The sequence below is a fragment of the Malassezia sympodialis genome, genomic scaffold (assembly GCF_000349305.1).
Source record: "Malassezia sympodialis ATCC 42132 genomic scaffold, msy_sf_6, whole genome shotgun sequence".
Lineage (NCBI taxonomy): Eukaryota > Fungi > Basidiomycota > Malasseziomycetes > Malasseziales > Malasseziaceae > Malassezia > Malassezia sympodialis.
Window position 1 is genome coordinate 103,262 of NW_017387804.1, and position 20,615 is coordinate 123,876.

General features: G+C 66.0%; 7 protein-coding genes across 7 annotated transcripts; 5 read left to right on the plus strand and 2 right to left on the minus strand.

Annotated features, from left to right (window-relative positions):
* Positions 1-81: 81 nt before the first annotated feature.
* Positions 82-2,208, plus strand: MSY001_1453 (uncharacterized protein; the record flags this gene model as incomplete). The annotated part of the gene is made up of 1 exon (XM_018883255.1): positions 82-2,208. The coding sequence occupies one exon, from the start codon at positions 82-84 to the stop codon at positions 2,206-2,208; it is 2,127 nt and encodes a 708-aa protein (XP_018740032.1).
* A 618-nt stretch (positions 2,209-2,826) lies between these two features.
* Positions 2,827-4,335, minus strand: MSY001_1454 (uncharacterized protein; the record flags this gene model as incomplete). Its single annotated transcript, XM_018883256.1, has 1 exon — positions 2,827-4,335. One exon carries the CDS (start codon positions 4,333-4,335, stop codon positions 2,827-2,829), a length of 1,509 nt encoding a protein of 502 aa, XP_018740033.1.
* Positions 4,336-4,640: 305 nt separating this feature from the next.
* On the plus strand, positions 4,641-5,927 carry MSY001_1455 (uncharacterized protein; the record flags this gene model as incomplete). Its single annotated transcript, XM_018883257.1, has 1 exon — positions 4,641-5,927. One exon carries the CDS (start codon positions 4,641-4,643, stop codon positions 5,925-5,927), a length of 1,287 nt encoding a protein of 428 aa, XP_018740034.1.
* A 34-nt stretch (positions 5,928-5,961) lies between these two features.
* On the plus strand, positions 5,962-8,172 carry MSY001_1456 (uncharacterized protein; the record flags this gene model as incomplete). The annotated part of the gene is made up of 1 exon (XM_018883258.1): positions 5,962-8,172. The coding sequence occupies one exon, from the start codon at positions 5,962-5,964 to the stop codon at positions 8,170-8,172; it is 2,211 nt and encodes a 736-aa protein (XP_018740035.1).
* A 431-nt stretch (positions 8,173-8,603) lies between these two features.
* Positions 8,604-14,219, plus strand: MSY001_1457 (uncharacterized protein; the record flags this gene model as incomplete). The annotated part of the gene is made up of 2 exons (XM_018883259.1): positions 8,604-10,825; positions 10,847-14,219. 2 exons carry the CDS (start codon positions 8,604-8,606, stop codon positions 14,217-14,219), a joined length of 5,595 nt encoding a protein of 1,864 aa, XP_018740036.1.
* A 4-nt stretch (positions 14,220-14,223) lies between these two features.
* On the minus strand, positions 14,224-15,443 carry MSY001_1458 (uncharacterized protein; the record flags this gene model as incomplete). The annotated part of the gene is given in 2 exon segments (XM_018883260.1): positions 14,224-15,217; positions 15,235-15,443. 2 exon segments carry the CDS (start codon positions 15,441-15,443, stop codon positions 14,224-14,226), a joined length of 1,203 nt encoding a protein of 400 aa, XP_018740037.1.
* Positions 15,444-15,596: 153 nt separating this feature from the next.
* On the plus strand, positions 15,597-20,606 carry MSY001_1459 (uncharacterized protein; the record flags this gene model as incomplete). Its single annotated transcript, XM_018883261.1, has 1 exon — positions 15,597-20,606. The coding sequence occupies one exon, from the start codon at positions 15,597-15,599 to the stop codon at positions 20,604-20,606; it is 5,010 nt and encodes a 1,669-aa protein (XP_018740038.1).
* Positions 20,607-20,615: the final 9 nt, after the last annotated feature.

Consider the following 20,615-nt stretch of genomic DNA (forward strand, 5'->3'; position numbering starts at 1 on the left):
CCACGCTGCGGCCGCCCCGACTTTGTCACGTGATGCAACGCGCCGCGCGCGGCCTCGTCGCGTCGTGGCTTAACGTGCGGCATGGAGCGGGCGGAGCCACGCAAGATCGGGCGCCTGCCTGCCTTGGGTGCCCATGCACGCACCCCGCCACGCAGTGCCGAGCGATCCCTGCGCCTCTCCGTCGACGAGACGCTCGGCGAGTCGCCGCTCATGGCTGGCCTGTACGACATGGACTTGCCGCCGCCTGTGCTGCCTCGCTCGCCCCTCGCCCGCCATGCCGAGCTCGACGACGACGACATCGAAGACACCGACTTTGTGCCGGACGAAAATGCGGCACAGTCGGCCTCGTCGAGCGATATGGACGAGGAGCCCGTGTGGGATGAGCCGTCGCCTGAGCCGCGGCCCCCGCCTGCTCGCACACCTGCGCGCGAGTCGCCGGTGAGGCGCACGCCCCAGAGCCAGCGCGCGCCATCGGCACCAGCCGCACAAACGCACGCGGCACCGGGACCCGCTGCCGAGGCCGCCGGCTACTATGATACCATCGACTTTGACAAGATTACCGACCCGTTTACTGATACGCGCCGCGCCTTCATGCGCGGGAAAGCACAGGCGCCACCGCCGCCTCGCCCAGAGGCTGTCTCGTCGGCGCAGCCTGCACCGGTCGCCGGCCCTTCGCGGCTGGCGCCGCGGCCGCACGCCGAGCCGGCTCAGTCAACGACGCCGCTGCGTGCCTCGCCCGTCAAGGCGACCACGCCTGTGCGTTATTCGCCGGCCAAGACGCATTCGTCGCCGGCCAAAGGTCCGACGCCGGCGCGCGCCTCGCCTGTCAAGGCCCGCACCCCGCTCGGTGCACCGCGCCCTGCTCCTGCGGCGCTCCCAAGAGCATCTCTGGCTCGAGAGGAGGCCTCGCCGGCCGCCTCGCCATGGTCCGCGCAGCGTGCCCACCATTCACCTGCCGCACCGCGCAACGCGGTCCGACGACCGGCGCCTCCGCGCGAGGCACCGACACAGGCGCGCATGTCCCGTGCGCCCGCGCCTGCCACTCTTCCACCCAAGGCCGAGGCGCCGGCGCCGTGCCGGCGCCGGCCGAGCTCACCGGCGCCTGAGGCCGCCATGGCGCCTCGGCCTGTGCCGCCTGTGTCCGGCTCGCCCACACGTACGGCGCCCGTGCAGGGCGCGCCGCCGACGCGCTCGAACCGGCTCCTGACCGAGGAGCTGCTCAAGTGGAAGCGGCGGTGTGCTGAGCTGGAAGAGGAGCTGGACACGATGCAGGAACGCCTTGTGCATGCACGCGGCGATGCACATGGCTGGACGAGCGAGCAAACTGCGCTGCAGGCGCAAGTGACCGCGCTGCAGCAGGGCCGCGAGAACGACCGGCGTGCGATGCGGCAGCGCGTGCGTGTGCTCGAGTCGCACATGGCGGATACCAAGATCGAGTACGACAATCGGTACTGGCGCCTCCTCACGAGCTCGTCGGAGGGTGCGGACGAGCTTGACTCGGTGCATGTGCAGCTGGTCGTCCACCAGAACGAGGTGACCAAGCTGCAGTCGGAGCTGGCCGAGCAGCGGCGCCGCTTGCGTCTTGCTCACGAGCAGACGGCCTTCCTCGCGGGACTGTACGCACACCGCGGTCAGCAGCAGGCCGCGGCACAGGCAGACGATACACAGCGGCTCCAGCAGCAGGTGGCCGAGCTGCAGCAGCAGGTCGCTGCGCATGCAGCGGCGCGAGTGGCAGCGGAGGCGGCGCTGGCCGCGCAGCAAGCGCCGAGGCCGTCGAGCGAGCCGCCGGCGCCTGCCGAGGCCTCGCCGGCCGCCGAGCCTGCGGCGCTCGAGACGTACGGTGTCCGGGCCCAGTCACGCGAATGGACGGAGGACGCGCGCGTGTCGCCGGCCATGCAGCCAGCGACGCCGCCCACGCTCGAGGACGCGGACGAGGCACCGGCTGCGACGCCTGCTCGGGCGCCTGCGCCGGCCCTGCGGCCTGGCATGACGCCGATGCTGGAGCGCACGGCAGTCGCTGCGCCCGACCTGGACGCCGAGGCGACGCCCATGCTCGGCACGCGCGTGCGGGACGACCCGGCGCCGCAAGCCCGCAAGAAGAAGCGGCGGCTGATCGGCTCGGGCCAGGGCTTTCTGCGTCTCGCGGACGGTGCCGAGAGCTTATCGCCCTCGCTCGATGTGCCAGCCGATCTGCCGCCGCTCGCGTGATAGAGGCACGACCCCACAATATAGCACGTGATGCGGGGACCTGGCGCCGCCTTGTGCGTTATCTCTGGTGCCGCGAGCGATGGCAGCCGAGCCGGAGCGCGGGCGGTCCCTGAAGGCCTCGGGCCGGGGAGGCATTGGAAATGTGCGTTGCCTATACTGACGCCAGATGCACGCACACCTAGCGCGTGGCGAGCACGGCAACGATCCTCAGCTGCGCGAGCAGCTGTCCACCGTACATGTGGGCCGCGGCGGCGCGGGCAACGTGCGCTCGCCCTCGCGTGATCCCATGGAGCGCAAGCTGCGTGAAGAGGAAAAGTACCGCGCGCTTGAGATGCAGGACGAGATGCAGTCGCGCGAGCTGCGGAGCAACGCGCCCGTGGTCGGCCGCGGGGGGGTCGGCAATCGCCCGCATGCCGGCGGCCGCGGCGCGCCGCCGCCTGTATCGTCCGACGCGAGCAGCGAGCAGGAGCGGGGACGGGGACTCGGAAATGTCGCTAGCCTGTTCCGTATCCGTTCGCGCTCGCGCTCGCGCTCACGCGACGTACACGCCGCCAGCGCAGAGCGCCCACGCACATCGTCCACGCTGGACCAAGTCGCCGAATAATACAACATAGACGTCTACAGATCATCGCCCTGCTCGCCCATTGTATCCGACACCCCAGGCGCATCCAGCACGAGCGCGACGCGACGCGAGAGTCGCTGCCGTCGCGGGCGTCGTGCCTCGCGCGCTCCGCGCGCTTGGCGGAGCATCGGCACGACCTGCACCTGGAGGAGCGACGGGCGCGCGAGCGGCGCCATCTCGAGAGGCGACGCCGAAGGGATCGGGCTCGGTGGTCGTCCCTCGGTGAGCGACGCGGCTGCCACGGCCGGCGGAGGAGGCTGCGCTGGCTCAGGCGCCTGTACACCTAGGAGCTCGTCCAGCAGGTGCGAGCGCCGCGCCTGCCGCGTCCCTGCTCGCCGCGGAAGCGACGGGCCATGCGCGGCACCCTGCGCGCGGGGCGCCTCGGTCGGGGCCGCCGCGGGCGCATCCCTCGGCACGGGCGCGGCTGGGGCCTCCCGCTCAGGCGCAGGGTCAGGTCCGGCAGGCTCCGGCTCCGGCGGTACTTCGAGCACCTCGCTGCCGCCTTCCGATGGACACGGCGCCCGGTCGACACTGCGGTCACTCGTCACGTCGACCGTCACCTCTCCTACACTCGAAACATCTGGCGTATCGGTGCGCGGCTGCGCCTCCGATACCGGCGCAGGAGCCATCTGGTCCCAGCGCTGGACGTCGAGGATGCCTTGTGTGATCGCTGTGAGGCCGCCCGGCAACCGCACGAGGCCCAGGCGCGTAGCGGTGCTTGGCACGCTCGTGGCGAGCGGCGCTGCGTCTTCCGCCACAACCACGTACATCGGGTGTGTTGTGTGTGCGCGCGCTCGCGACAGGGCACGCTCAGCCTCGTGCGCATCTTGCAGCGCGTGCACAGCCGCGTCGTGGACGTGGACGACGGCGCCGGCCGCCCGCGCCAGCTCGGCCATGTCCGTATGTCGGCGCGCGGAGCCTGCTACCACCATGAACAGCGCCGCGCCCTGGAATAGGTGCCGCCGCCGCGCATCCGGGCGCAGCTGCAAGCGGGATATCTGAGCGTCTGGCGGGAGACGTGGGTCGCTTGGCGGCACAAAGGCGCTCGGATCAGGCAGCGCCCACGCGGACGCCGGCGGCCCGTCCAAGAGCGTCTGGACAAATGCCTCAGCAACGAGGGGGAGGCCATGCACGAGCGCGAGCAGCTGCGTCTTGTTGGGCCGCACGGCCGGCACACACACGTAGGTGGCCTCGGCGAGCTGCGCCGGCGGCACGAGGTGGAGGCCCAGGCGAGCGGCGGCGGCGGTCGTGGCGTGCGTCTCGAGCGACGGCACGCGCGCCACACACACGGTGAGAGGCTGCCAGCGGAGCGTGGCGGTCACGCCCGGTACGAGGCACAGGGTATCTCCGTCGTGCAGGGGCATCGGTGTCTCGGGGCGCACCCGCTGCTGAAAGCGGTTGCGGCCGCGGAAGCCCTCGACCAGGCTGCCGGCCTTGCTGCTGGCATGCAGCGTCCATGTGACGCTGGGACGCATGCCCGGCCTGGCCACGTCCTCGTCGTGCATGGCGCCGATCGTCAGTGTGCCGGAGAAGCGGCTGATGCGCACGACCGGCACGAGCAGGTCCACGGCGCCGTGCTTGCGCCCCAGGGTATACGCGCGGTCCGTGAGCAGGGCGCGCAGCGATGGCGGCTCTGGTGTGAGTGGCACGACGCACCATGCTCGCCGTCAAAGTAGCAGGACAGGAGCCACATGCGCCGCGGCGCCGCTTGCACTGGGCCCGAAGCGCCGCGCGGCGCGGCGCACGGCCATGTCACGTGAAGAACGCGAGAGGCCGTGGCGGCCCTGCGACGCCGTGGCAGCAGGCCCCGATGCCGCCGTACGCGACGCGCCAGAATGAGTGGGGCAGCCGGGCGCCGGACCTCGGCATGCACCTTACGCCCGTTCAGTCTTTTGTGGTGCGCTGCTGCGATCCGGGGCTCGAGCAGCCGAATTTGCCGCTCGCGCTCGAGTTGGCTGACTACATCAACACGAAGCGGGCGAACACGGCACGCGAGGCGGCGTTTGAGATCGTCGAGTATGTGAACTCGCGCATCCCGCATGTGGGCATGCTTGCACTGCACCTGCTTGATATCCTCGTGAAGAACTGTGGCTTTCTCATGCATCTGCAGATCGCCACGAAAGAGTTTCTCAACGAGCTTGTGCGCCGCTTCCCGGAGCGCCCGCCGATGCATCCGAGCCCGGTCATGACACGCATTCTCGAGATGATCCACGAGTGGCGGCAGACGATCTGTGTCACGAGCAAGTACAAGGAGGACCTCGTGCATATCCGCGACATGCACCGCCTGCTCATGTACAAGGGATACCGCTTCCCGAAGGTCGACGCGCGCTCGGCGTCGGTGCTGAACACGGCGCAGCCGCTGCAGTCGCCCGAAGAGCTCGAGGAGGAGACGCGCCTCGCGCAGAGCGCCAAGCTCCAGGAGCTCATCCGCCGCGGCACGCCGCGCGACTTGCAGCAGGCGCAGGAGCTCATGAAGATCCTCTCTGGCGCCGAGCCTGAGCAGAGCAGTATCCAGGCGCGCCAGGTTGCCAAGGAAATGGACAAGGTCGCCGCGCGCGCGAAGCTCCTATCGGACATGCTGGCGCAGGCCAAGCCTACGGAGAAGTTTGTGGCGGGCGACGCGTACGACCAAGTCGCCTCGCATCTGCGGAGTGTGCAGCCGCGTCTGCAGCGCTGGATCGAGCAGGCGCAGCAGGAGGAGTCGGAGCTCCTCGCACGCTTCCTTGAGATCAACGACTGCATCCATGAGACGCTGGGCCAGTACGACGCCGTGGCGCACGGGCGCGCGCCACCCAGCAGCCACGCCGCCGAGCTTATCTCGTTCGACGATGACCCGGCGCCGTCGAACGCCGCGCCCACGTCCGGCAGCAGCGACCTGGCCGCGCTCCTGTCCCTCGATACCTCTGCGCCAGCGGCCGAGCCGGCCAAGCCCGCGGCGCGCGGCGCGGTGGACCTGCTGGGCGATCTCGATGCTCCGAGCGGCCCTGCGATGCCGCCGCCGATGCCCCTCGCAGGAAGCTCGTCGCGACCGGCCGCGCCGCCGCCGCCCGCGCCAGCGCCGCACGACCCGTTCGCCGGCCTGGATCTTCTGAAATAGCACGTGATACACTTGGGTGGCGTCGAAGCGTTGCATGCTGCGACGAGCGGCCCTGGGGCAGCCGGTGCGCCTGGCGCTGCGTGCGCTCTCCACGGGCGTGCCGTGCCATGCGCGCCGTGCACCGATACGCGGTACACTCCGGCACCGCGAGGTCGAGCTGCGTCGCGAGATCGCCGAGCTGGAGCGCCAGCTGCAAGAGTCGGACAAGCGCGAGCACATTGCGCAGGCGACCAAGGACCTGCCGCCGCTCGATGACGAGACGCTCGAGGCCATGTATCGCGAGCTGGTCGCGCCGCCGCCGAGCGATGCGTCCACGCTCCCGCCGCCGCCGCCCAGCACGACTTCCGTGCTGCGCGCGCTGGCGCAGCGCTGGGGCGTCGCGGCCCTGCCCGCGACCGGCTCGAGCGAGGTCGCCGTGCCGCCAGGCGCCGATGAGCGCCAGGCCCTACGAGACCAGCTCGTGCAGCGCCTCGTCGAGGCAGACGGCCTGGACGCAGACCTGCGCCCGGACGAGTGGGCGGCGCTCGCCATGCAAAGTGCGCGCGACGGCGACGCGCCCCACGTCAAAACGGTCCTGGCGCTGGCGCTGCAGCAGGGCCCCGCATGCCTGCCACTGTTCCGCCAGGTCATGGACGTGTATGCAAACGCCGGCGACGCCGACACGGTGCTGGAGCTCAGTGCGGTGCTGGACACGCAGGGCGTTGCGCCGGATGCAGGGATCCAGCATGTGGTGACCAAAGCCTATACCCAAACGAACCAGCTGTGGAAAGCTGCGCAGTACCTCGCGCACTGGGAGCAGACGGTGCCGGCGCCCATGTCGTCGTACACGCTCGTCATGGAGCACCTGCTCAAGCACCCTGTGCGGGAGCTGCAGCCCCTGGCGTGGTCGCTCTTCTATCACATGCGCTTCGCTGCGCACGCCGTGCCAGACGCGGCGCTGTATGCGATGATGATCCGCGCGTGTGCGGCGGGTGTGCCGCAGCCGACGGCGCTCGGCGCGCGCCGCCCCAGCGCGGTGGTGGCGGAAGCGGAGCGCGCGCTGGACCTGTTCCGCGAGATGACCGTGCACCATGGGATCCGGCCCAACAAGGAGGTGTACGACAGTCTCATCCTGACGTGTGCGCGGCGCAAGGAGCACTACGGCGATGCAATCCAGCTCCTGCGTCAGCTGATGGACCTGTCGTCTGACCCGACGTCGCCCATGGCGCCGGACACGTACACCTACAATGCCGTCCTGCAAGGCAGCGCGCGCCACGGCGACCTCGCCACCGCGCGGTGGATTCTCGCCGACCTGGTGCATGCTGCCATCGCACGTGGCGTTGCGCATGGGCCGAACGAGGAGACGATGGCGAATGTACTCTGGACGTATGCCGTGTACCGCCCGCCGGTCCGTCGCGCGGACGTGGCGCGCGCATCGGCTGCGCCAGACTCACAGGTGGACGACGGGGCAGCGGAGATGGTCGAGACCGAGGCGCGTACATTCACGCAGGCCACACCGTCGACGTCGCCCGACGTCGTCGCTGAAGTGCAGGCGCTCATGGCGCGCATCCTCGCTGATCAGGGGCAGGCGGACGCGGGCGCGCATCCTCTTGCCTCGGTCGTACCTACGCCGCGCATGCTCAACGCGTACCTCTCGGTGCTCACGCACCATCTGCGTCCGGCGCAGCGCCTCGAGGCACTCGTGCACGCGACGGAAGCGCCTGACGGCGTGTTCCAGCAGGCCGCCGTCGCGCCGAACGCACACACTTGGGCGATGGTGCTCGAGGCATGTGCGCAGCACAGGGAGCGCGCGTATGCGGACCAAGTGGCCGCGCGCGTGTGGGAGCAGTGGCGCACACTCGAGGCGCATGCGGATGCCCGCATCATCTCCAAGATGTGGGCGCTGATGATCCGGCAGCACGCGAAGAGTTTCCGCGTCGCAGACGGGCTCGCGCTGCTGCAGGAATTTTTGCACACATACCCCCCGCCCACACCTACGAGCCGCGCGGCGCTGGATGGGCTGCCGCCGCCGCCCAGCCGCCTCGACTGGGCGCCGCTGCCGCCGCCGCCGACGCTGCTCGCGGCGCTCGCGGCGCAGCCACGCACCGCCGTCTCGGCTGACAAGTATGCGCCCCTTGCGCCTTTCCAACCCCAGCTACGCTTCCGCGACCTGGAGCTTTTGCACCACCGGTGTGTGGCGCTCCGCGAGGTCGCCGGCCTGCATCTGATCACTCGCGTGGACCGCGCGTATCGTGCCGCGCCGTAGCGCTGTAGCCTCCACATGAATGGGCCAATCGACGTAGGTGCACACGGACCACCGAACCCACCTCGTCGCTACGGTCGGCGCGCATGACTGGCGCGGAGAGCGCACGGCCGCCATCCGCCGAGGCGTCGTCCTCGGCGGCGCCGGCGGCCAGCCTACCGACGGACGAGCCCAAGCTTATGACGTTCGGATTCCTAGACGAGAAGGAGGAGAGGCCGCCCTCGTTTGCCTTTGCCTCCCTATTTGACCGCATGCGTGCTGCCTTTTCGGCCCCGCCGGCGGCGGCTGCGCCGGCTCGGGAGGCGCCTAGGAGCACGAGCGCCAGCGCCTCGCCGATGACCGGGGTGCCAGCCGCTCCGCGTGCGCTGCAGAGCCGCCGAGCCGGGCAGGGCCATGGCATCGTGCCACTGCGCACCGTGTCGCCAGCCATCACGATGCTCCCTGAGCACGCAGCCGGTCAAAGGAACGACGAGCCACGCAGTCCGACGTCGTCGAATTATGACACGGACGACGGCCGGCGGACCGAATGGTCGTCGTGGGGCGGCGCCATCCAGAGTGTGCCCGGCTTTCCCCTCAGCACGGACGTGCTGGAGGATGCGCGCTCCGTCACTACGACGCGGCGCGCGCGCTCTGACGCCGGCGACGACTCTATGAGCACGATCAGCATGCGGCCGAGTGCGGACCTGTGGATCCGGCGCTTCCGTGGGGAGGGCCTCAGCCGCAAGTACTGGATGGCCGACGAGACGGCGAAAGAGTGCCGCGACTGCCTCATGCCCTTCACGTCGCTGCGCCGCAAGCACCACTGCCGCATCTGCGGACAGATCTTCTGCAGCCGCTGTGCGTCGAACCTCGTGCCTGGTGAGCGGTGGGGCCACAGCGGCACACTGCGTACCTGCGACCAGTGCAAGCACATGCTCGAGGAGTACGACCGGCGGCAAAAAATTGATGCAGACGCGCGCGCATCGAGTGCGCGTCCCCGTGCGCACTCCGTCTCCAGTGTGGTGGACGAAGCGCACGACGTGCCTGCGCCACGCTCTGAGTTCGCAGCGACGACGCTGTTCTCGCACGACTCGCACATGCTTCCGCGGCGGCGCTCGTCGGCGAGCGATGAGGCGGAGGGCGCTGGTATGCAGCTGCACGAGCTCGAGGCGCTGGGCGACCTGTCGGCGGCTGAGCCGATGGCCGTCGAGGAGGCGCCGTTCCGCTCCGGCCTCGATGAGGGCGAGAACCAGGCGTCGGAGCTCGTTGCGCCTGATGCGGCGATGGTGACGCCCGAGGAGCCGCAGGACACGTCCGACGAGACGCGGGACGAAGCCGAGGCTGAGACGAGTGCGGCGGACGATACACCGGACGACCCGAGCGTGTCGCCGCGCACCGCGAGTCCGGTCCGGCGGAGCACGGCGCGCCAGAAGCTGATGCGTGGTGCATCGCGCTTCGTCACGAGCACGGCACTGGGCGCCACGTCGCTCGTCTACTTTCTTCGCATGCTGCACCAGCTGCTGCTCGCCGAGCATGTGGGTGAGGTGCAGGCGTGGAAAGAGACGGTCAAGCTCCTTGCGCTCGCGGTGATTGAGCGGATCCACGTGCGGACACGGCACACGTACGTCACGGACATCCGGCACTTTGTCAAGATCAAATGCTTCCCGGGCGGCCACATTTCCGACTGTGAGTTTATCGACGGATACGTGTGCACGAAGAACGTCGCAACGAAGCGCATGGCCGGCCTGCTCCCGATGCGGAGCGCGCGCCTGCTGCTCGTCGCGTTTCCCATCGAGTACCACCGCAACGCAAACCAGCTCATGTCGCTCGACTCGATCATGGCGCAGGAGCGCGAGTTTCTGCGCATCCTCGTGGCGCGCATTTGCGCGCAGCGACCGAATGTGGTCCTTGCCGAAAAGTCGGTATCGCACATCGCGCTCGAGCTGTTTGAGGAGGCCGGTGTCGTCGTGTTCTGCCGCATGAAGCGCTCGTCGATCGATGCTATTGCGCACTGCACGCAGGCCGACGTCATTACATCGATTGACCGGCTGGCGCTCGAGCCGCGCCTCGGGCGGTGTGCCAGTGTGTCGATCGACACGTACCAGCACGCCGAGGCGCCCGAGCGGCGCAAGCCGCTCCTGCGCATTGAAGTCGCCTCGAAGGAGGTCGGCAGCGCGCTGATCCTGCGCGGTGCGCGCTTGGGGAAGCTGCGGCGCATCAAGGCGATCCTCGCGCTCATGGTGTTTGTCGGCTACAACCTCAAGCTCGAGGAGTATGCGCGGCGCGATATGGGCGCGGTGCTCGACTGGTCCGTGATCAACATCCAGTCGCAGGCGGAGGCTTCGAGCGCGCTGCCTGACGACGAGGAAGAGATGCACCAGCGGATCATCCTCGATGAGACGCTGAAAAAGTTCCAGCGCCTGCTGCTCAGCGCGTCGATCTCGGTGGTGCTGCCGCCCCCGTACCTCGTGACGCGCATGAAGGAGGTCACGGACCGGCTGCACACGCTGCGCAAGATGGACGTGGCGCCGGACACGTACACGTACACGGCCGAGTACCGCGTGCCCGGCCTGGAGCCGCGTGTCCTGACGCTGTGTGCCCCGCATTCGTACCGCGCCGAAGCGGAGCGCGCGCAGCTCGAGGCTGAGCACGAGGCGATCCGCACCTGCTGGCACGCGTGTGTGAGCAGCATGTCCAGGATGCTGACGCCGTTCGCCCACCAACGGCTCGTCACGCTCGCGAGCACGACGTGTGCCGCGACGCAGCAGGTGTGCCGTGGCCCCGCGTTCCAGACATTCGAGTTCTACGGCCCCGACGACGAGCCGCTCGGACTCGTTCTCGAGCGTCTGTGTGCAGAGAGTGCGCTCAAGTGCGGCGCGCGCGGCTGTGAGAGCGCGAATCTCGTGCACTACACGACGATGGTGCACAATACCATGTGCATTCAGATGGTCGTGGAGCGATTTGCATGTCCCTTGCCCGGTGACGAGGATGAGCTGCTGTGCTGGAGCTACTGCAAGCGGTGCGAGGCCACCACGCCCGTGACGCGCGTGAGTGACGAGGCGTGGTCGCTGAGCTTTGCCAAGTTCCTCGAGCTGCAATGCTACCCGAATGCGTCGTGCCACTCGTCCATGTGTAGCCACGACTACTACCGCGACAATGTGCGCTACTTTGCGCTGCACCATCTCGCGATCCGCTTCCATGCCGACCCCATTGAGCCGTGGGACGTCGTCGTTCCGCCGACCCGCCCGGTCATGAATGCGGAGCTCATGTGCGACACACTGAACTACGAGATGATCAGCCTGTTTGAGAAGAATGCGCGGTACTGGCGCTCGGTGTGTGAGCGTCTCGCGGCTCTGCAGCACGAGCTCGAGACACGCTCGATCTACGCGGAGGGCGCTCTCGCGCGTGTGCGTGTGCAGGCCGAGTCGCTCCTCGCGCAGCTCGCGCAGGCCGCACGCAGCGACTGCGCCGAGGTGGAACAGCACATCCACGACACGTACTTCCACGCGGACCGGCACATGCTGCGCGTGAACGAGGCGCGCCGCTTCCTCCAGGACAAGGTCGTGGAGTGGGACGGTGCCTTTGTCGACTTTGAAAAGCGCTCTACGATCAGCGAGCGCGAGCTCCGGCGTATTACGGCGCTACATGCCAAGCGCTCCGGGCGCGATATCGACGATGCCGCATCGGCTGATACCGAGCCGCTCGATACACTGAGTGAGAAGCGCGTCCTGGAACTCTCGTCCCTCCTGGACCTGTGGGGCTCGGACCGCGACAAGGTCCGCGACGAGACGCCGCGCCTCGAAGACGCGGGGCGCGCAGGTGTGCCGGAGGAGAGGGGGCACGGTGCTCACGAGCGAACCGTGACGCCTGAGCCGAGCAAGGCGGAGCGCTCAAGCCCGGGCATGGAAGCGCCGTCCAAGCCGAAGATGGAGACACGTCCGCCGCCAGAGGCCGAGCCACCCTCCAGGCCGAGCGAGTCCCCGAAAAAGCGTGGCGTGGCGCCACCTGAAGCGAAAGAGGCGCATCTCGAGGCAAGAGAGGCCCTGCCAGAGGCAAAAGCAGCACAGCCCAAGCCGAGCGAAGCTCACGCACAGGCCGTGACTCATACCGGCACGCGCCTCTTCATGCCGAACCCTGTTCACGGTGTGCCTGTGCGCCCACCGATGCTCGAGGCGGCGCAGCCGGCCTCTGTGCTATCGCGTCCGCCGTCCACACAGCGCTCGCCGTCGCCAGTGACTAGTGTACCGCGGATGCTCACGCGGGATGTCCTCCTGGAGGCCAAGGCGGCGCTCAAGCCCCTCAGTCTGCGGCCCCCGTCGTCGCCAGAGCGGCGACGCACGCCAGGCGAGCGCGACGTGTATCCCGGCAGCATGCGCCTTACACGCCCTCCGAACCAGGCGCTCACGCCGTTCGCGGCGCCCCGCGGCGAACACCGCTCCAAGAGCAAGCGGCGCGAAGGGTCGATGCGCTCCCAGGTGTCGATGCTGGCACAGCAGTACGACCAGATGACGCGCGAAGCGGAGCGTGAGAAGATGGCCGCGCGTGTGCGGCGTGCGCGGCCTGTGACGACGGCGCATGCGACGGTCGAGGTGTTCAAGAACCTGCGTGATGCTGTGCGGGGTGACGAGAGCGATGACGAAGAGACCAAGCACCTGGAGCACAGCAGTGCGGTGCGGCGCGGTGCGGCATGGCTAGGCGAGGCGCAAGCGGTGCGCCATTCGTACCTGGAAATGCCGCGTACGATCGAGGCACCAGAGCCGGCCCCCGAGACACCACACACCGTCGAGGTGCCTGTGCCGGCCGACACGTCCGAGACGGGCTCGCTGTGTCTGTCGGGTGGCACGGATCTCGCTGTGTCCGTGCCGTCGGATGTGGGGCGCGCCGACGTCGACGATGCGGTGGCGGCGGCGCGTGCTGCCCCCGCCGACGCCGAGGGACTCCCGGAGCGCACGCGCCTGTTCCACCTGCTGGAAGCGACGTGGACGATGCATGTGGGTGAGCTGCTGGCTCTCGAGTATCCGTTCCTGTCGACGGACCACGTGTTTTCTGATGCGCGTGTGGTCGTTCGGGAGGATGAGCCGAGCTCGATTATTGCGTTCACGCTCGACTCGCGCAGCTACCGCGAGCAGATTGGCGACCTGCGGCGACAGCGCACGGGCCATGAAGCGCCGGACTATGTGCAGGAGCTGCGCAGCACGGAAGGCTCGCACTACCTGTACGAGTTTGACACGGACTCGGTGAAGCTGTGGTGCAAGATCTTCTTTGCCGAGCAGTTCGATGCACTGCGGCACATGTGTGGGTGCGATGCGCAGCTGGTGCAGTCCCTCTCGCGGTGCGTCAAGTGGGACTCGCAGGGCGGCAAGTCCGGCTCAGCGTTCCTCAAGACGCGCGACGACCGCTTTGTGGTGAAGCAGCTCTCGCGCACGGAGCTGGATGGGTTCAGCAAGTTTGCGCCGCAGTACTTTGCGTACCTGGCCGACTGCAAGGCGCAGGCGCGGCCGACGACGCTGACCAAGATCTTTGGGTACTTCCGCATTGGGTTCAAGAACACGCACACGGGCAAGGGCCTCAAGATGGACTTTGTCGTGATGGAAAATCTGCTGTACGGGCGGCATGTCGACAAGATCTTCGACCTCAAGGGTAGCACGCGGCACCGCCTCGTGCACGAGACGGGGCGCCCCCACGAAGTGCTGCTGGATGAGAACCTGCTGCATTATGCACAGACGTCGCCGGTGCTGGTGCGGGAGCACTCGAAGCGGATCCTGCGGGCGGCGCTGTACAACGACACGCTCTTCCTGACCGAGATGAATGTGATGGACTACTCGCTCATTGTGGCGCTCGATGCGACGCGCGGCGAGATGGTCATGGGCATCATCGACTACCTGCGCACCTACACATGGGACAAGCGTGTGGAGAGCTTTGTCAAGGAGACGGCGATCCTCGGCGGCGGCGGGCGCGGCGAGCCCACGATCATCACGCCGCGGCAGTACCGCATGCGCTTCCTCACGTTCCTCGACCGCCACATCCTTATGGCGCCTGACCCGTGGATGCAGCCTGGCTGGATTCAGTAGTGTATTATACGGCCGCATAGTCGATTTTGGTTTCGTGGCGCTTGGCCTCCTGCAGCTTGCGCGCCGCCTTCATAAAGTCCTCTTGCAGGCAGTAGTCGCGGTCCGCGCGGATGGCGAACATACCCGCCTCCGTCGCGACGTTCCGCAGGTCGGCGCCGTTGAAGCCGTCCGACAGCTTCACGATCGCCTCGTAGTCGAGCTCCTCCTTCTTCGCGATGGGGCGCGTATGGATCTTCAGGATCTCCAGGCGGCTCTGCTCGTTCGGCAGCGGGATCTCAATCTTGCGGTCAATGCGCCCCGGGCGCAGCAGCGCAGGGTCCAGCGTGTCCGGCCGGTTCGTCGCCATAATGACTTTCGTCTTGCCCAGCGGGTCAAAGCCGTCCATCTGGTTCAGCAGCTCCATCAGCGTGCGCTGAATCTCACGGTCCGCACTCGTGCCCTCGCTGAAGCGCCGCCCACCAATCGCATCGACCTCGTCCATAAAGATGATGCACGGCTCCTGCGTGCGCGCATAGGCAAACATCTCGCGCACCAGGCGCGCGCTCTCGCCAATGTACTTGTCCACAATCGCGCTCGCGACGACCTTGAGAAAGTTCGTCTCCAGCGTCGCAGCCACCGCGCGCGCCAGGAGCGTCTTACCCGTGCCTGGTGGGCCATACAGCAGCACACCCTTCGGCGTCTTGATACCAACGCGCTGGAAGAGCTCGGGGTTCAGCAGCGGCAGCTCAATCACCTCGCGCAGCTCGCGAATCTGCTCGCTCAGGCCACCGATGCCCGCGAACGACGCGCCGCTCGGGTCCTCAGTGCTCATCTTGTACACCGTCGGATCCACCTCGCGCGGCAGGATGCGCATGATCGTCAGCGTCGTCATATCCAGCGCCACACGCACGCCCTGCACGAGCTTGTGGCGCGGCACCGTGGCGCGCACACCGACCACGTAGCGCGGACCCGACGAGGCCTTGACAATGTCTGCGTCAGCACCACACACGTACATCGCTCTGGATCCAGCTCACACAGCACCTCGCCAATAATCTGGCCAACCGACTGCAAAGCCTTGATATTCTCCTCCGTCTGGTCGTACTCCTTCTCCAAATCGCGGATGCCCAGGCGCACTGCGGTCAGCATAAGGTACGCACGCTTCTTCAGCTCTTCGGAGCGCTCGTCATGCTGACGTATCGCCTTGCGATACGCCTCGAGCGCAGCCGCCTTGTCTGTGTCGCTCATGGATCTCAACGGACGCGCGCCGTCGCCGCGGCCACGCACGCTGACGTCGCCAGGCGTGATCGGCCGGCCGCGTGGCTCTCGGCCGAGCCGTGTGGCCCTGGCGCGACCCACCAGGGCGCCGGGCTGCGTGGTTCCCAGCGGCCTTATCCCGTCATGGCAGCGGACAAGCCAATCCACTTTGCAGAGCATGTCCAGCTGCAGGACCTGGGCATTGCGCCTGAAAGTATATCGTTTGCAAATGTGACGCTCGAGTCCGAGCTCTACGTTTGCGTGCGCGAGAGCACCGAGTCGGGCAACTCGGTCGCCATCGTCGACCTCAACGATATCTCGCATGTCGTGCGGCGGCCGATGAGTGCCGACTCGGCGATCATGAACCCCGAGCAGAACATCCTCGCGCTGAAGGCGCAGCGCCAGCTCCAGGTGTTCAACCTCGCGACGAAGACCAAGCTCCAATCCCACGTATCGCCCCAGGACGTGGTGTTCTGGCGCTGGATCTCCGCCACGGAGCTCGGTATCGTGACGCCGACGAGTGTGTACCACTGGAGCATGGAGAATGATGCTCCGCCGCAAAAGGTGTTTGATCGACACGCCAGCCTCGCCGACACACAGATCATCAACTACCGCGCCTCGGACGACGGCCAGTGGATGGTCCTTGTCGGCATTTCGAGCAACGATGCGCCGAATGCCTTCAGGATCAAGGGCTCTATGCAGCTCTACAGCAAAGAGCGCGGTGTCTCGCAGCCGATCGAGGGTCACGCCGCGGCCTTTGTCGAGCTCAAGACGCAGGACGCGCCCTTGCCGTACAAGCTCTTTACGTTCGCTGTGCGCACGGCTACCGGCGCGAAGCTGCACATTGTCGAGATTGATCACGCCGCGGAGAACCCTGTGTTCACGAAGAAGGCCGTCGACGTGTTCTTCCCAGCGGAGGCTGCAAACGACTTCCCCGTCGCGTTGCAGGCCAGTCGCAAGTACGGCATTGTGTACTTGGTGACCAAGTACGGCTTCATTCACTTGTACGACCTCGAGACGGGCGCCTGTATCTATATGAACCGTGTCTCGGGCGAGACTGTGTTTGTGGCCGCGGAGCAGAAGAGCTCGCACGGTATCATTGCGGTCAACCGCCGCGGCCAGGTGCTGTCGGTGTCGGTTGACCCCCACACGATTGTGCCGTACATTTTGCAAACACTCAACAACACCGATCTCGCCTTCAAGCTCGCCTCCCGTGGTAATCTGCCCGGCGCCGACGACCTGTACCTTCAGCAGTTCCACTCGCTGTTCAGTGCGGGCCAGTACAGCGAGGCCATCAAGGTGGCGGCGCACTCGCCGCGTGGCATTCTGCGCACAGCCCAAACCATCGAGCAGCTGAAGCAGGTGCCGGCGCAGCCGGGCACGCTCTCGCCGATCCTGCAGTACTTTGGCGTGCTCCTGGAGAGCGGCTCGCTGAACCAGTACGAGTCGCTGGAGCTTGCGCGCCCGGTCTTGGCGCAGGGCCGCAAGCACCTCTTGGAGAAGTGGCTCAAGGAGGACAAGCTCGAGTGCAGTGAGGAGCTCGGTGATCTCGTGCGCCAACAGGACATGAGCCTGGCGCTGAGCGTGTATCTGCGTGCTAGTGTGCCGAACAAGGTCGTCGCGTGCTTTGCCGAGACGGGCCAATTCAACAAGATTGTCCTGTACGCCAAGAAGGTCGGTTACACGCCCGACTACGCCACACTGCTCCGTCATGTGGTGCGTGTGAACCCCGAGCAAGCGGCGGCGTTTGCGTCGAGCCTTGTTACTGATGAGGACGGCCCGCTCGTGGATGTCGAGCGTGTGGCCGACATTTTCCTGAGCCAGAACATGGTGCAGCAGGCCACGTCCTTCCTGCTGGATGCGCTCAAGGACAACAAGCCGGAGCAGAGTGCTCTGCAGACGCGCCTGCTCGAGGTGAACCTACTCAACGCACCGCAAGTCGCCGATGCCATTCTGGGCAACCACATGTTCACGCACTACGACCGCCCGCGCATTGCGAACCTGTGTGAGAAGGCGGGTCTGATGCAGCGTGCGCTGGAGCACTACGAGGACCTCGCGGACATTAAGCGTGTGGTGGTGCACTCGAACCTCTTTGAGAATGATTGGCTCGTCAACTACTTTGGCACACTTACCGTGGAGCAGTCGCTCGAGTCGCTGTACGAGATGCTGCGCGCCAACATCCGCCAAAACCTGCAGGTGGTTGTGCAGATCGCGACGAAGTACTCGGACCTGTTGGGCGCGTCCAAGCTCATCGAGATGTTCGAGAAGTTCCGCAGCTTCGAGGGTCTCTACTACTACTTGGGCTCGGTTGTGAACCTGAGCGAGGACCCCGAAGTGCACTTCAAGTACATCCAAGCCGCGACGCGCACTGGCCAGATTCGCGAGGTTGAGCGCGTGTGTCGCGAGTCGAATGCGTACAACCCCGAGAAGGTGAAGAACTTCCTCAAGGAGGCTAAGCTGCCGGACCAGCTGCCACTCATTATTGTGTGCGACCGGTTCAACTACGTGCATGACCTGGTGCTGTACCTGTATCAGAACATGCTGCTGAACTTTATTGAGGTATATGTGCAGCAGGTGAACTCGACGCGGACGCCGCAGGTAATCGGCGGACTGCTCGATGTGGACTGCGACGAAGGTGTGATCAAGAACCTGCTGGCCTCAGTGACGGGCCCGATCCCTGTGGACGAGCTGGTCGACGAGGTCGAGAAGCGCAACCGCCTCAAGCTGATCCTGCCGTGGCTTAAGACACAGATTGAGTCGGGCAACGAGGACCAGGCGCTGTACAATGCCATGGCCAAGATCAGCATCGACAGCAACCAGAACCCCGAGGCCTTTTTGAAGGAGAACAACCTCTACGACCCCCTTGTCGTCGGTAAATACTGCGAGAAGCGCGACCCGTACTTGGCGTACATTGCGTACGCCAAGGGCTTCTGTGACGACGAGCTGCTGGCGATCACGAACGACAACTCTATGTACAAGCACCAGGCGCGCTACCTCGTGCTGCGCCGCAATCCCGAGCTGTGGGCTAAAGTGCTGAACGAAGAGAGTGTGCACCGCCGTGCGCTCATCGACCAGGTAACTGCGGTGGCGGTGCCCGAGTCGACGAACCCTGAGGACGTGTCTGCCACGGTCAAAGCGTTCATGACGGCGGACCTGCCGCACGAGCTGATCAAGCTGCTGGAGCCGATTGTGCTGGAAGCATCGGCCTTCAGCGACAACCGCAGCCTGAAGAACCTACTGATGCTCACGGCGATTCGCACGGATAAGGCCAAGGTGAGCGGGTACATTGAGCGTCTTGACGGCTACGACGTGGACGAGATCGCCAAGATCGCCATCGACCATGGTCTGTACGAGGAGGCGTTCCAGATCTACAGCCGCGCTGGCCAGCATGTGGATGCTATGGACACGCTCGTGAACCACATTGTGTCGATTGACCGTGCGCAGCTGTATGCCAACAAGCTAAACCAGCCCGAGATCTGGTCGCGCCTGGGTAAGGCCCAGCTCGATGGCCTACGTGTGAAGGATGCAATCGACTCGTACGTCCGTGCCGAGGACCCGTCGAACTTTGAGGAGGTCATCGAGATCGCCGAGCGCTCAGGCCGTGAGGAGGAGCTGATCCGCTTCTTGCAGATGGCCCGCAAGCAGGCGCGCGAGCCGATGATCGACACCGAGTACGCATACTGCCTCGCCAAGGCGCACCGTCTGGCCGACATGGAGGAGTTCTTGTCGATGACGAACGTTGCGGATGTCCTAAGCGTCGGTGAGAAGTGCTTCAAGGACGAGCTGTACGAGGCGGCGCGTCTCTTGTTCAGCAGCGTATCGAACTACGCGCGTCTGGCGACGACGCTCGTGTACCTGAATGACTTCCCTGCCGCGATTGAGGCGGCGCGCAAGGCAGGAAACACCTCGGTTTGGAAGCAGATGCACGCTGCGTGTCTGAACAAGGGCGAGTTCAAGCTTGCGCAGATTGCCGGTCTGGCGGTTGTGCCGCACGCCGAAGATCTTCCGACGGTGATCCGTGCGTACGAAGTCAAGGGCCACTTTGATGAGCTGCTGCAGCTGCTTGATGCTGCCCTGGGTCTGGAGCGTGCGCACATGGGCGTCTTTACGCAAATGGGCGTGGCACTGGCCAAGTACCGCCCAGAGCGCCTGATGGAGCACCTAAAGCTGTACTGGTCGCGCAGCAACCTGCCGCAGCTGATCAAAGTCACCGAGAGGGCTCATCTGTGGCGTGAGCTTGTCTTCCTCTATATCAAGTACGACGAGTTTGACAATGCCGCGTTGACGATCATGGAGCACTGCTCTGAGGCGTGGGAGCACGACCAGTTCAAAGCAGTACTGCCGCAGGTGGCGAACGTGGAGATTTACTATCGGGCGCTGACATTCTACCTTGAGCAGCACCCTCTCCTGCTCAACGACCTGCTGACTGTGCTGGTGAAGCGGATTGACCATGGCCGTGTCGTGCGCATGTTCAAGAAGCATGACCACGACAATGTGCCGCTTATTCGCTCGTATCTTATGTCAGTGCAGCCGCAGAACGTGGAGGCTGTGAACGACGCGTACAACGATCTGCTGATCGAGGAGGAGGACTACGGCACGCTGCGTGTGTCGATCGATGCCTACGACAATTTTGATGCCCTGGAGCTTGCGCGTCGTCTTGAGCGCCACGAGCTTCTCGAGTTCCGTCGTCTTGCTGCGCATCTGTACCGCAAGAACGGCAAGTATGACGACAGCATTTCGCTGTCCAAGGCAGATGCGCTTTTCCGCGACGCGATTGAGACGGCAGCGCACTCGGACGAGCCACAAGTTGCCGAGGAACTGCTGGGCTACTTTGTTGACACGGGCAACAAGGAGTGCTATGCGGCTATGCTCTATGCTTGCTACGACCTGCTGGCTCCCGATGTGGTCATGGAAATGTCGTGGCGCCACGCATTGAATGACTTTACGATGCCGTACCAGATTCAGCAGGCTCGCGAGTCGCGGAACAAACTGCGCCAACTTGAGAAGGAGGTTCGCGAGCTTGCAGCAAAAGACTCGGCCAAGGAGAAGGAGGACGAGGACGCGCCCATCCTCGGCCCCGGTGCGTTTGCCAACAAGCTGCTTACGGCCGCTCCGACGGGTGGTATGATGATGCAGCCGACGGGCATGTTTTAGGTTCACGTA